General features: G+C 65.8%; 1 protein-coding gene across 7 annotated transcripts; it reads right to left on the reverse strand.

The window, feature by feature from the left end:
* Positions 1-1,047: 1,047 nt before the first annotated feature.
* DENND4B (DENN domain containing 4B) lies at positions 1,048-13,459 on the reverse strand. Of its 7 annotated transcripts, none has more exons than XM_032844962.1 (28): positions 13,325-13,459; positions 11,828-12,167; positions 11,019-11,271; positions 10,339-10,408; positions 9,966-10,135; positions 9,637-9,881; positions 9,259-9,325; positions 9,121-9,179; positions 8,825-8,969; positions 8,380-8,555; positions 8,152-8,252; positions 7,678-7,893; positions 7,179-7,324; positions 6,742-6,881; positions 6,541-6,667; positions 5,966-6,172; positions 5,603-5,731; positions 4,701-4,875; positions 4,278-4,445; positions 3,671-4,059; positions 3,457-3,579; positions 3,145-3,314; positions 2,924-3,065; positions 2,518-2,754; positions 1,929-2,046; positions 1,675-1,840; positions 1,523-1,587; positions 1,048-1,415 (listed from the first exon to the last, which is right to left on the reverse strand). In XM_032844962.1, exons 2-28 carry the CDS (start codon positions 12,142-12,144, stop codon positions 1,270-1,272), a joined length of 4,467 nt encoding a protein of 1,488 aa, XP_032700853.1. In that variant the 5' UTR covers positions 12,145-12,167; positions 13,325-13,459; the 3' UTR covers positions 1,048-1,269. The 7 variants fall into 7 exon arrangements, with proteins under 7 accessions (XP_032700853.1, XP_032700850.1, XP_032700849.1 ...); XM_032844959.1 differs by lacking the exon at positions 13,325-13,459 and adding an exon at positions 12,830-13,049 and having other exon boundaries at positions 5,984-6,172; XM_032844958.1 differs by lacking the exon at positions 13,325-13,459 and adding an exon at positions 12,830-13,048.
* Between the last annotated feature and the right edge of the window lie 927 nt (positions 13,460-14,386).

A 14,386-nucleotide genomic window follows, 5' to 3' on the forward strand; every position in this document is an offset into this window, starting at 1 on the left:
GTGGGGAGGGGGGGGGGGGGGGGGGGGGGGGGGGGGGGGGGGGGGGCTAGGATGGCTGCGAGGGGTCCCAGGATGCCAGAGAACCACCAACACCAACTACTAGGGAGAGGGCTGTCCGCTCTGTGGGGGTACTAGAGAAGCCGAGAGGCAAAAGCTGGGGGAGAGGGAAGAAGGCAGAGATGAGCTCAAGGCCCCCAGAGAATGGAGCCTTTGTGTGGGGTACAAATGAGGGACAAGAGGGTGATTGTGTGGGAGGGCCGGAAGCGCCACACAGACTGGCACCACCATAGGCAGCACCGGACTCACTCCTCTCCTGCTCCGAGAGTGCCCCGAGCCCCACAGGGCCAGTACCAGTCCGGGTCCAGGAAAGCAGAGCATGCCTGAGGCTGCAAGGAATGGGAAAGTGGAAAGGACGTGCAGCCCGGGGAAAGAGAGCAGTATCCCCTGCCGTTATCCCAGACCCAGGGAACAGGAGGCAGAAGGAAAAAGACAAGCAGCTTTTACTCTATTTACATCCAACAAAACTTCGCAAGGAACAATCCTTACTGCGCAGCCAGGGCCCTGGGCGGGCGAGGCATTCCCCACAGCAGAGGAGATGGGAAGGGTTAGGACTGGACAGGCCTGGCTGTTCCTGAGGGGAGTATGGGGCTCCTCTAGCTCCCTCCTGACTTTACAGGAGCTAAGAACCACTGAACCATGGTGCCCCGCTTCCCTTCTTTTTCATCATCCCTAGGAACCTCATAAGCAAGGAGCGGTGGTTCCAGAATAAATAACTGAAAACACAAACACTAAGGTGGGAAGATCTGACGGAGAGCTTTAGGCTACTTCAGCAGTTCCAAGGAGGAAGGACCATCACTAGCGGAGAATGACATCCCTCCCTCTCATTCAGGGCAAAGGCTCAGTAGCTCTGTACCTTTCCAGTTGTTTTTTAAAACAAAAACTTAGACAATGACCAGGGCAGTGCAGATCGGTGGGTACCCTGGAGGAGAGTTCCTGGTATAACCTGGGGAGAAACAGAGCTGTGCCAACCCCTGCCAGGCTTCATACAACATCAGCATGAGCATACTGAGCAGGCTGGAGATAGGGGGACTGTGACTTTTGCTAACAGTGGGTCCCTCTTCTTGCTGCCCACATTTGGAGCCTACGGCGGGGCCTGCTTCCCAGCCCGTTCCCAACTCCTCTACAAAAGGAGTAGGAAAGCAGGGTATCTCTAGAATCCGTTCTCCCTCACCTCCCCACTCCCTGCTGGAGAGGAGAGCTTAAGGGTCCCTAGCATTCCAGAGGTGCTCCAAAACACTTGCGACAATCAATGGCCTTTGGGGAGGGCATCTGTGCCCGTCGCTGCCTCAGCTCCTCCTTGCCCATGCTGCTGGCCAGCTTGTTAAAGGCGGACTTATACTTCTTGTCAAAGGCCCCTAGGAAAGAGAGTGGAAGCAGGCAGGGCAACGGATTACAATTCTAACCTCCCAACACTGGGCCCCAGATACTTCTAAACTCCCCAGCCCTCTGCCTGCTCCCTCACCGATGTCCACATGGTCCTTGCCCAGAGCAGCCATTGTCAGGAATAAGATCTCACGGTAGATGCCCCTGGAGTGGAGGCAGAGGGTACGAGTGAGAGAAAGGGGGTATGGAGCCGGGGACAGGCCAGGGACCTCCCAGATGGGAGCACCGTACCTCTGCAAGTGCAGACCACTGGGAGGCGGTCCTAAAGTCTCCAGCAGGAGCCCCACAGCCTTATGCACCTCATTGAGACCCACATGGCGCAACACGGCCTCCAGCAGCTCCAGGCCGAGGGCTGCAGGGATGGGGCCGGGCCATACCACCCGCTGCGGAATCTGGCCTGGGTGAGAGAAAGGGAAGCAGCCAGATCACTGCGCCCTGCGGGCATCACCCACCCTTTCCCAGCCTAGGCCGGACACCAGACTCACTGTGGACCCTCCAGAGCACGTAGAGAGGTGGGCAGCTGCTGGGATCGGGGGTCAGGACGTCCCACAGCAGCCGCACCTGCACAGCCGCTGGGTCAGGCGTCAGCCAGGGAGGCGGGGCCTGCAGGGGCCGAGACAGGGGGCAGGCTCAGGGGCCAGCTGGCAGAGGGCTGGAAACAGAGCGGTGGTGGAGCTCCAGGACACAAAGGGACGGTGCAGGCTAGAGCCAAAAGGAAGAGGGAGAGGAGCCCTTGGGCCCCCAGGGGAGTGCGAGCTCTCCAAGGCACACACTTGGTCCTGGAGCTGCTGCATCCCTTGTCCCTAAAAGGGGCCCAGAGCCTGAAAGGTGCTCAGTAAATGTTGGCAGAATGACACCACCGTCAGGGAGTCACTGGGTAGGAACCAGGCACTACACAGGCATCGAATGAGCCTGGGCACTTAGGCTGTTCTACAAATGAGAAAACGGAGGTTCGGTTTCTCTGAGGGGTCAGCCCAGGCCTGTGACTCGCTCTGCAGGGCCCGAGGGACAGACCCAGAGGAGAGGTGCGCAACACCCAGCAAGCACCAGCAGGGGCCACGGGAGGGCACTGACCTGCAAAGGTGGGGGGCCATCACAGGAGGCCAGCACCAGGCATGGCAGAATACTGGGCAGACGCAGCCGCTGGAAATACCAGAGAAGGTTCCAGAAAATAATGGGATGGGCAGCAGGCAGCTCAGGCAAGGCCAGCACCTCACTGCCCTCATTTTCCACCAGCGACTCCAGTTCCTTACGAAGCACCAGGGGACTCAGGTACGCCCAGGCACCCCCATCGACCCGCCGGGAGGCAGCCTATTGGACATAAAGAGGGAGGACGGTCCCATCCCCAGTACCCTGCTTCCCACTGAACCACCACAGGCCACAGCTCCCAAGATGCCCCATACCTCGATGCCCATCGCACCCCACCACCGCCGGGCAACACACACGGACCCCCACCATTCTCCTCTGGCCCAGCCCTTACCCCTGTGTGCCCGTTGCACAGCTGGGGCTCATCCAGGGCAAGGCAGAGCCTGCGGTCACTGAGCACGGGGCCTGGGCCCCCAGGGACGGGAGCATCTTTGCTGCTACTGGCACCAGCAGGGACAGGCTTGGGGCTGGGGGCACTGCAGGGGGATAACGGGGGTCAGCCCCAGAACTCCTGCGTCCAAGTCCCGCCCATAATACTTTCCCTCCTTTGGGCACCTGGGTCGGGAGTCAAGGGTTTGGACGCTAAGCAGGGGCACAAAGGGGCAGGCACAGAAGGGGCACACTGTGTTGAGGTTGGAGTCGTCGGGCGCCCAGCCAGCCATGATCTCCTCGTCGTACACCAGCGAGTCACACGCACGGCACAAGGAGCAGCTGGAAAGCAGGATCTGCGGGCGAGAAGAGCCCCCGCCCCAGGCTCAGGAGCCCAGGCTCTGTCCACCTGCCCCAGCCTCTGCCTCGCCAGAGGGAAGATGGGGGGAGCCTGCACGTGGGTGTGGGGCCCATCTGTGCAGAAGGGGCTCTCCTCACTTCCAGGAAAGGCGGCTGCGAGGACCCAGGGGTGTCGCTGAGGCGCTCCGAGGACCGGCCCAGGCCCAGGCTGCTGATGGAAGGCTCGGAGAGGTCCCACTCGCTGTCCAGAGAGGCGGAGCTCTGCCACGGCAGGAGAGGGGCACTCAGCGGGCGCCGCCCCCCGCTTCTGGGCTCTGTCTCCAGACCTCTGGCCCTGCCCCTCGCAGGCTACCTCGGACGCGGTGGATCCAGGCCGCTCCCGGGGGCGCAAGAGACTGTCCATCGGGCTGCGGCGGGCCGGAGGCGGCAGCTCAGGGGGCAGCTCAGGGGGCGCAGTGCGAGAGGCAGGGGAGCGGCGCGAAGGAGTAAGCAGCTGCTGTAGGCGGGCGCCCAGCCCTCGTCGCGGGGTGCTGGCCTCCTCCTGACGCCCGCCAGCCTTGGGCGCCCGCCCGCTCAGCCCCTCCAGGGCTTCCGCTGACTGGGCACTCAGAGCTGAGCCTGAGTCCTCTGGGCTGCCTCCAGGGGCTGGTTCCTCACCAGTCAGGCTCAGGTCCGAGAGGCTCCCATCGCGCCAGGGGACAGGGGAACCCCGGGGCTCCAGCACCCCCAAGGCCTCTATCACTGCAGGGCAGACACGAGTCAGAGAAGACAGAGCCTCGCCCATCATCCAGGAGCCAGGGAAGCACAGCCCCTGCCCGCAGAAAAGACAGCAACCCGGGCGAGGACCCCCAGCTTCCGCAGCACCCCCCATCACCTCACAGCCTGGCTCTGCTCTCCCCCCTCTCCCTGCCCCGCGGTAAGGGAAGCCAGCCGGGGGGATGGCTCCAGCGGACACTCACTGTGGGCCACGCCGGCCTCCACGGTGGGCTGTGCCCCGCGGGCACTGCCCAGACTGCCGCTTTTCACCAGGCGCCCCGTGGGGGAAGCCAGGTCCCGGAAACTTCGACCGGCCCAGGTGGTCTGGCGCTGAAGTGGGCGGGTGGGGGAGGGCCGTTCCAGGCAGGGCTCTGCAAAAGACCGGGACACGGCTGAAGACAGCCAGGTAGAAGACAGCCCAGCCCCTATCCCAAAACAGGGCTCCTTGCGTGGGTCTGGGGCGGGAGGGCTCCCCCCGGGCAGAACATCCTCTCCTTCGTTACCAGCCAATTGCAGTGTCCCTGTCCCCAGGACCCCCGATGCCAACCACAGGGTCAGCTCCGGCTCTCTGCACCTCTCCCTGCCGGAGCCTGGCTGCTCTGCCCCCAGCCCAGTCCCGTACCCACCTGTCCGGCCGCTGCCAGCCTCTTGTGCGGCCGCCTCCTGCTCCTGCTGCTGCCGCCGCCGCCGTTCTCTCAAGGGCTGGCGGAACTGAGCAGCCCCCAGGACAACGTTCCGGAGCTTGGCCCAGCGCAGGCGCCCACCCGGTGTACCCGACAGCCACTTGCTTTCCAGCACGGCCTGCCAAGCACAGTGCCCATCAAGATGGCCCACTTCACGCCCTGACCGCAGCCGGGTGGCCGCTGCCTGCTCCAGGGATGCCAGGCACCCAGAGGCCACCTTCCCCTGCAAACATCCGGCCAATGGCTCGGCCAGGAGCAAGCCCACACGAGGCAGGTGGCAGCGGCCACCTGGGCGAGATCTAGAGGAAACCAGAAGCTGTGTGGATACTTTGTATCCAGACTCTGCTACTTAGGAAGCACATGGCTTTGGAAAAATCTTTTCACTTTTCTGGTCATCGATGAGTTTCATCATGTAAAAACCAGTTCAGTATTGTGGTTAAGGACCCGAACGCAGAAAACGTTGCTCTGCCTGTGTTCTATGCCCTGACTCCCTCATTTCCTCCCTGTGGAACCCCGGACAAGCCAGCCACTCTCTGCAACCTCACCACCCCCCAAAAGATGCGGGGGGCGGGGGGGCGGCCTGCAGAAAAGATGAAGAGAGAGCAGATGTGTGAGGTGCCAGGACCGCTGGCTCACATCAGGACTACTGTGGGGAGGGGGCTGCGCTCCTCATCGGGGCCCAGGCAAGTGAGGGAGCCGCCCGCAGGAAGGGACGCGCCCGGTACAGGGGCTGACAGTGGTCACAGGGCGGGTCTGGGGTGGGGGTAGGGGGGCATCAGGGAGCAGCACCCTCCCCATACCACACCTGGCACTGACAACTGTCCTGCCCCAAGCAGACCCCGAACCTTGTTGTAGTAGCCGTAGGTGATGGTGTTGGGCACGACACCCGCCCGCCTCATCTCCAGCATGACTCGCACGGACAGCACAGGCTGTCCGTAATGGGAGCACAGCTGCATCAGCACCCGGTAACACACCTGTGCCAGGACACAGCGCGGTGAGGGGCCCACTCCCCTGCCCCCACCCCGGGCTCAGCACCCCCTTCTCCCCCCAACCAGCCCCCGGGGTCACAGCCTCCCCCGCCACCGCCCGCCCATCCAGCTCCCAGGTCTCAGCCTCCCTCGGTCCCCACAGACCTCACTGGGCCCACTCCCCCTACCCCAGCGCCCTGGCAGCCTCCCTCCCCACCCGCAGCCGCACAGGCCCCCCACCTCATCAGGCAGCACCACCTTGCGGCTCTCCATCTGGCGCAGCACGTGGTAGGCCGTGTGCAGGGCCTGTACGCGGGAGGGCGCCGAGCGCACATAGGCTGGCAGACACAGGAACCACAGTCCGTAGCAGTGTCCCAGCAGGCACCGGGCCCACAGCTCCGGCACAGCTGCTGACTTCTGCGCTGTCCGCTGGGCCACCTTCATCTCCTGGATGGGGCAGGGCACACCTGGGTTAGGACCATGCCAGGCCACGGCATGTCTCAGAACGGTGGGGAAGACGCAGCCCCCTCCCCGAGGCAGGGCCTGGGCTCCGAGGGGGCAGGACGGACGCTGCACCCAGGGTTTGGTCCTGAGGCCCCAGGCAGAGACGCCCAGCTCTCAAGCGTGGACGGGGCCCCAGCTTCCAGAGCTTGGAAGATGAAAGTGGTGGCAACGACGGCAGTGCCAGCAGCTAACGTTTTACGGGCCAGGCTCACTGAAACCTGCTAATAATAGCGTAGCCACCCTCAGGTCTGCCTCACAGCTGAAAAAACGGCCCAAGTCAGGTGCCTGTGCGGGGCCCACGTCCTGGTCACCTGTTTGGTCCGGCGAGGGGCAGGGCTGCTGGGCGCACTACGGGCTGGGCCGGGCACGGGAAGCGCCCCGGGCTGCTCCCGCGGGGACTCGAACAGCTCAGGCCGCAGCTCTGGGAACCCGTCGTAGCTGCGGGGGCAGAAAGAGGCAATAGCAGGGACCACCAAGGCGAGGGCAGCCGCAGGGGAGCAAGAGGCTCTCACCAGTACTGTGGGGGGGGTTCGCCGCCCTCTGGCGCTGGAGGCTCCTCGGGGGGCGTGATGAAGACCGTGAGCTCACTCCCGGACAGCTCCTCCAGCTCCACCAAGGGCGTCAGCTCAGGCTTCTCCTGCTCTGGGTGGACCTGCCGCAGGATGGTGAGGGCAAGCGTCAGGGCGGCAGGCACGGTGAGCGCCACTCCCGGCTGTCCAGGAGATGGCATCGCCCAGCAGCACCGTGATGGGGAAGGAGCACGTGGGCCCGGGCGCCCCCGAGGCCCCCGAGATACCCCTGGGGGCGGGCGGCGGGCACGGGTGGCCGGTGTGTCCGCGAAGCCAGCTGTGTGCACCGTGTAACTGCGGCGGGGGGCACCCGGCGCGGGCCAGGGGTCCAGTGCTCGGAGCAGCAGCAGGGTGCACGCAGGGCAGACGGCGCCCAATACCTTATCGACGCAAGAGTCGAAGAACTCGAGGGCAGCGTGCCGAGCGGAGCCGAAGGAGCACTCCTCGATGAACTGTGAGAACATCTGCGTGCGCAGCAGCTGGCAGTACAGCTTGTGGCTGGAGCGCTCCCGGGATCTGAGGAAGCCTGGCGGGGCGGGGGGCGTCGCAGGAGTCAGCAGGCCCCATCGGGGCCCCAGCCCACACGGTCTCTCTTGGGCTCCTTAGGCAGGACGCCCGCGGGTACAGAGCAACAGTCCCGCGGGGCCCACCCTTCCGTCCGTCTGCACCCAGGGCCTCAGACCGGGGTCCCTGAGGTCAGGTCCCCAGGGAGAGCTTGGCGCCCAGAGGGCAGGCCAGTGCTGGTGTATCTCGGCGCCCCAACTCCAAGCCCAGAGGCAAGCATGCGGCCGGTGCCTCTAACGCTGCCCATTGCGCCCGCTGCCCGGAGCCCAGCACCCCTCCCCCGCCAGCTCCCCACGCAGAGACAGGCCTCCCTACCCTGCAGGAAAAAGAGGTTGTCGACATCCCGAGCCCCCTCGGAGGGGGCCTGGGTGAGCGGGCGCAGGAAGTCCCGGTAGCCCTTGAGCAGACAGGCCATGAAGCGGAGGAAGGCTCCCTGGACCTCACGCTCCAGCCGCGCCCGGCGCCCGCACACCGCCTCGTAGTCCGTCAGCAGGAACTCCAAGGACGCCTCCTCCTCAGGCCCAGTGTATGCTGGGGACCAGGGCAGCTGGGGTCAGGGCCGACTCTGGCACCCCCTGGCTGGTACTGACCACAGCATCGCCAGTGCGGAACGGTTTCAAGCCACCCCAGTGGCCTGTTTGCCCTCCACCCCTGCGCACGCAGCGCTCCCGGGGAAACCCTAATACCTCTAAGCTCCTCAAGGAAGGTCTAGCTCTCCCCAGGCCTCCCTATCTGGGGGCTCAAGGTCAGTGCCAGTCTCCGGTCCCCACCCTAGCCCAGGGCTCTCACTCTGGTCCAGCTGCTGGTACAGGCTTGTCAGGGTGGCCAGCAGAACCTTGTAGGGCTTGCGGGGCAGGGTCCGAGGGGACAGGGGCTTCTTCTCCTCGGTCCTGTGAGATACGCAGAGAGAAGAAGGGGCTGTGGGGCTGCTCGCCAGCCTCCCCCGGGGCTCGCCGAAGGTTCTGTGTGCATGTGGCGTGGCTCACACCAGCCCTGAGGGAGGCCCAGCCCTCTTACTGGAAGAGCGTATTGGTGTCAAGATCGACACAGATGACATCAGCAGGTGGGTCATGCAGATCGAAGTAGCTAGAGTGGATCCCCACGATGAAGGGCACAGGGGCGCTCAGCACATCTGCCAGCACCAGCGGGCACAGCGGGATGTAGGGGCACTGCCAGTGCAGTGGGAAGGTCATCTGGGGCACCAGGGAGGGGGGACCAGTGAGCAGGGGCCTGGGGTGGCTGAGGGGGCGCAGGAGGGATGTGGGGCACGGGCCAGGGTGGGGATTGGAGAACAGCCCCAGACTCCTGCTGGATGGAGACCGTGCCCAAGGAGGAGGCCGAGGGACACCCCCACCCACACCCCCGAGGAAGCAAGAGGAAGTAGAGTCGGGTCAGGAGTGATTGGGGTGATGCACAGGTGGGAACCTCCCGAGGAGGGAGGGCCCGATGGGGTGGCACTCACGGAGACCAGGGCCTCGCAGACGCTGGTGAGCAGGTCTGGCCGCAGTGAATGGACCAGGAGCTTGTGCTCTGTGAGCACGGCCAGCAGCAGCGTGATGGCCAGCTCAGGGCCCAGGCTTTGCAGCAGCTGCAGGAAGCTCGCACCGCTGCAGGGGTGCCAGGAGGGGGGTCACCAGGGGCCCTGGAGACCCCTCCCCAGACACCAGGCACAGAGGCCACTGGGGACTGGCTTGTGCCCACCTGCCTGGCACCTACCAGGTCCTTGGTCATCATAGCACCCTCCCCTGGGGCACATACCTGAGGGGCAGGGGTGAGGATACCGGCTGGCAGAGGAGCAGGTTGTCATAGGGAGACATCTGGGAGGCAAAGAGCAGCAGGTCAGAAAGAGGAAGGTCCCCCACCTCCTTCCTCCCCCCGCCGGGCCTAGGCTCACACCTGCACCAGGATGCGGGGTCTCTGTGGGGAAGGGAAGGGCACGTTGTGAATGAAGTGAGAGATGTGCCTGGGGAAGAGAGGGCTGAGGGTCAGAGGCAGACTCCCCAGTTCTCTCTCCCTGGCCTCCCCCCCACCACCCCCCCGCTTCGCCCATGAGAACCTCATACCCCCTAGCTCAGAGCACAGTCCCTCCCGATTTCAGGCCTCACTCACCCCTCAAGCAGTGGCCTCCTCCTTCCCCACCCTGCACAAACCCCACAACCCTGTCTGCACTGCGGTGCACACCGGGCCCGAGCTCCCACCCACCCTCTCCCACCTGCCCCGGCCCGCCAGCCCTCCCTCTCGGCCCCCTCCCAGCAGCCTGGCCGCTGTGCTCACGCTTCCAGGGGCAGGCGGTGGGGGCCCGAGACGGAGTAGCGGTAGAGGAAGGTGAGGAAGGCGCGGAAGGCGGGGAAGGCGGGCCAGCGAGACAGCACTGCGATGGCGCGGCGGCTGCGCACCGCCCGGCCCCCCAGCGGCCGGCCCCGCTCCACGGCACTCAGCAGGCCCAGAGCCCGCGCCTGCCGCTCCGACAGCCTGGCCCTCGGGAAGGCCTCGTAGAACTGCAGGGCGGCGCCGTACACCTGGGGATGAGGCGGGGCGGGGAAGAGAAGCCGTGAGGCGGGCTCAGCGGGGCCGGGACCCCTCAGCACACTCGGCACACCCACCTTGTCACCCGCCGCGCCCGTGAGCACGAAGGTGGAGAAGACGGGCACGGGGTACTTGGTCTGGGCAGGCCAGCACTCAACAGTGGCTCCCATGGGCAGGCAGAAGACGGGCACGGACTCGGGCAGTGGGAACGCCTCGTTGTCCTCCTCTGGGTAGCGACCCAGCAGCTCTGCGCCCCCAGCAGAGGGGTGTGTGGACGGACCGAAAGGAGGAGGGTCGATCAGACTCAGGGGAGGGATCCGGGGACGCCAGAGAAGGGCCGAGTGGCAATGGGGAAGTGGGTTCTGGGCACACTGAGGGTACCAGCCAAGAGGCAGCAGGAGAGGGGGACATTAAGGACCAAGGGCTTGGAGGGACACAGGGGCCACTCACCTGCCTCGTATACCAGCGTGTTGGCCTTGGCCAGGCCCACCTTGTAGCACAGGTACACCGCTGGGCCCCACTGTCCCAGAAATGACAAGAGACAGACACACAGCTGACAAAGATTTCTGGGCGTCATCTCTTCTACCATTCCTTTGTCGTCTTTTGTGTGAATTTTATTTAAAAATTAAAAATTTTTTAAGTAGGCTCCATGCCCAGTGTAGAGCCCAAAAATACAGCGCTGGACTCACGACCCTGAGATCAAGTCAGACGCTTAATTGACTGAGTCCACCTACATTGCACGGGTCTCTTGTCTTTAAAACTCCCAATAATCCTGGGGCATCTGGGTGCCTCAGCCGGCTGAGCATCCGACTCTTGGTTTTGGCTCAGGTCCTGATCTCAAGGTCAAGAGATCGAGCCCCATGTCGGGCTCTGGGCTGGGCATGGCGCCTGCTGGAAATTCTCCCTTCTTCCTCTGTTCCTCCCTCTCTTCCATCTCCCCGCCCCAATAAATAAATAAAATCTTCAAGGAAAAACCTCCCAACAATCCTGGTCTCCCAAGACTAGAGCCAGTCCTCTGGGCCCACCCTGGGCATCAGAGGCCCCAGTGGCAGGTGCCCGCTGTGCCCCGTGCCCAAGCCCCACACCAGAACCGTGCAGGCCTCCGCTCCCGGCCCCAGGGCCCTGCTCACCATGCCAGGGTTGAGGCTGCGTGCCAGTCGGCAGTACGTATGAGGCGTGCCCTCGCCCCTGCTGGGCAGCACCAGGCACAGGTCAGTGATGCCCAGAGCATGGAGCCCCGCCCCCTCTGCTGCCCGCCGGCAAGTGAGGTAGGTGCGGGGGTGCCCAGGGCCGGGAGGGGCCAGGTTGGCCGAGTGGCTGTACGGGGTCGTGTCCAGCACCTGGAAGCCAGGCTTGGGTCGTTCCTTCCCCTCATACAGGACCCTGGACACAGAGAGCAGGCACAGACGTCAAGGTCTCAGGGCAGAGGAGAAAGACCCCAATCCTGCCCGATCTGCCCAACTAGTCCTACCCACCAGCCTTGCACCCTCGGCCCTATCAAACCGGGCACCAGGGCCCACTTCCTGCAGGGCTCGGCCCTCCAGAACCCTGTCCGTCCTCTTCTAAGCTCAGCTCTGCTTCTCCTTCAGTAACCCCCTCTCCAGCCTTCCGTGGCTCTCCTCCTACTCATTCGTAAACGCCGAGAGGAAAAGCTTCCACTTACAGACTCCGAGCCAAGTCCCACGTGCGGATAGCCTCCTTCAATCTTCTCAACCACCCTGTGGGGCAGTGTTCCTTCCCTTCCCCAGAGGGGCTCAAGACCCGGCCCCGGATCCCACAGCTAGCCAGCGGCCACACTAGTCCACAGCCCGACTCCATGTAAGGACTGGGTGCATCCACCTACCCCTGCTCCCTGTCTTTGGCCTGCTCTCTTCCTGCCCGCACCCCAGCCCCTGCCTCTCCCCACCTCCCCTGGTGCACACACAGGAGGGACACGCACCCCAGCTCAACGAGGGGGGGCTTGTCACGGCCCCTGCGGTAGCAGATGACGGGCTGAGTTCCCCCCAGGAGGCCAGCACTGAGTTCCAAGGGGTGGCCCCCGGCCGAGGCCTGGATGCAGGTGTAGCCCTGTGGCACCTCCTCGCCCAGCGCCCTGGCAATGACTGCCACGTCCGTGATGGGATCTGCTGGCCGGGGAGCACGCAGGGGCCCACTAGATTCGGGGACACAAGTCTCCTCTGGGATGGGTGCTCCGTTCCCTGCAAGCCCAGCTACCACGAAGTAATCCACCAGCCGGGGGGGCCGCTCTTCCGCCATGGCCCCCCCCTCACTCACGGCATCTGGAACGGTGGGCGGAGGAGATGTGAAGAAGCGAGGGAGGAGACCAAGGGACCACCCTCTGCTCCCTCCTCTCCTCAGTCCTTCCAAGGGGAGGGGAGGGTCAGTGGTGGTCAGCCAACCCTGAGCTATCCCGCCTGTGACATCACCAGGCAATTAAGGAGGCCAGGACCCTCCCTCCGGGTGGCACTGGCCCAAGCCCAGCTCTGCTGCAACCCGGCAGCTGCCCTGGGCTCTGACCCCACATGGCTCCCCTAATCCCTTTAAAGGGCCCACCCGGTCTTCTCTGTAATGGCCTGCAGTGACATCATGCCAACCTGACAGTCTGTTTGAAGGGTTTCTGACCTTCCCACTCTACTGATGACATCATCAGAACCTCTCGGTCCAGCCAAGGTTCTTAAAGAGCGCACCTCTGGGTTTTCAGGAGGACCCCACGGGTTCCCAGGAAGGCCCACAAGACCCAAGTTTTCGTGTCTCTTCCCCAGACTCAAGTGTCCTTATTCCTCCCCTGTCCACTAACCCGACAAAAAGCCCAGCGCCCTCCCACCTCCAGGATCCTGAAGTTAGGTCGAAGCCGCCGCGGGAGGCAGGCCATCCGCCCTCGTTCGCAGGGCGCGGGGAGGGAGCCGGGCGCCCCACGGGCCTCCGCGAACTGTGTCCTCACCTGCCGCCATGACCCAACCCGAGAGCGGGGGGTCCCGGGGGGGTCCCCAGAGCCCGGGCGCGCCAAGCTGGGGAGCAGCTCGGCGGGAGGCTGCAGCGCAGGGCCGGAGGCACGGGGCGCTCGGGAGGGGAAGGGAGGGCACTTCCCGAAACCCGCGAGGGGAAGCTGCGCGGGCGGAAGTCGGCCCCGGGGCGTGCGGCTGGGGGACCGCCGGGCGGGCCCGCAGCTGCCCTCCGCCCCCCCGCCACCCCCCCCCCGCCCAGCGCGGCCACACGCGGCGGGTCCCGGCCCGAGAGCCGCGGACGGGGTGGGGGGGAGGGGCGGCGGGCCGAGGGGCGCCCTCCGCCCGCTGCACACCTGCGCGCCCGCCCCTGTCCGGCGGGCTCCCCGCGCTTTCACTTCCCCGCTACGGAGGAAGCGGAACCAGCTGCGCCGCCCGCCGCCCCGCCCGCCGTCCCCGCCCGCACCCCCTCCCCGCCCCCCGCCCGGCCCTACCTGCCGGCCCGCGGCTCCCCGGCCCCCGGCCCGCGGGCGGGCGGCTCGGAGGCGGGCGGCGGGCGGCGGGCGGCGGGCTACCCGGCCCCGGACATGGCGCCCGGCTCAGCGAGCTCCCCGCCGGGCGGCGGGCGGAGGGACAGGCGGCGGGGGCGCCGCGCCGGGCTCGTCCGCGCGCCCCGCTTTCTCCGCGGCCCCCCCCACACCCCCACCCCGGCCGTGACCCCGCCGCGCCCGCCCGGCGCCTGCAGCGCGACCCCTGGCGGCCGGGAGGGCCCCCTGCACGCAGGCGGCGGGCGCCGGGCCGGCCCCGGGGCTTGGTCACATGCCGCCCGGGCGCCAGGCCGCGGGCCCCGGGAGGCCCAGGCTGCGCCGACCCCGCGACGCCCCCACTCCCAGGTCTAGGGCACCCTGCATCCCCTGCGGGCCTCGGCCACAAGCTCTCGGTTCCCTCTCCGGAAAAGGGGGCTTTGGAAAGAGGAAGAGGAGAGGGCGGCGCTGCGCGGTGTGCGAGTCCCGGAGGCGGCGGGTAGCAGCGGGGACAAGAGCAGAGGGCAGAGGCTCCCATGGCCGGAGGGCTGGCAGCCCGAGACAGAAAGAGGAAAGCCCTTGGGGACCCTGCGAGCAGGCCGGCTGGCACACTGGGACAGCGGAACAGAGCCGGCCGGGATGGGAATGCGGGCGCTGGGAGGAAGCCAGAGGCAGACCCGCAGCACGAGGTCAGAGGCTGGCCAGGTACCGCTTGTCTTCCAGGTTCTCTGGGATTAAAAGGCCCATATGAAAGAGGGAGCCAACCGGAGCCCTGCCCGGCACCCACCGGAGGCATAAAATCCTCCTGGGGACCCTCCCTCTGCCAGGCGGTCCTTGGGGCCAGCTGCTCCCCGGGGAAACAGCAGCCTGTGCGCTCAGCCCTCAGTCGCCTCCTGGCCAGACTCCCAGCCAGGGCCTGGGAGGGGGGCGCACACAGGAGAGCCCACGTGCTGTCCCCGGAGCCCGCATCCAGTCGCGACTCCCATGTTCCATGCTAGGTACAAATTCTGAGGCTGGGGCCACAAGCCACAA

Source organism: Lontra canadensis, unplaced genomic scaffold (genome assembly GCF_010015895.1).
Source record: "Lontra canadensis isolate GAN:19392208 unplaced genomic scaffold, GSC_riverotter_1.0 scaffold160, whole genome shotgun sequence".
NCBI classification, from domain to species: Eukaryota; Metazoa; Chordata; class Mammalia; order Carnivora; family Mustelidae; genus Lontra; species Lontra canadensis.

Coding starts and splice junctions, on each gene's coding strand:
- DENND4B (XM_032844958.1), bottom strand. Junction 9,882..9,965: donor CGGGCGCGGCGGGTGACAAG/GTGGGTGTGCCG, acceptor CCTCATCCCCAG/GTGTACGGCGCCGCCCTGCA. Junction 6,668..6,741: donor GAACCCCCCCCACAGTACTG/GTGAGAGCCTCT, acceptor CTGCCCCCGCAG/CTACGACGGGTTCCCAGAGC.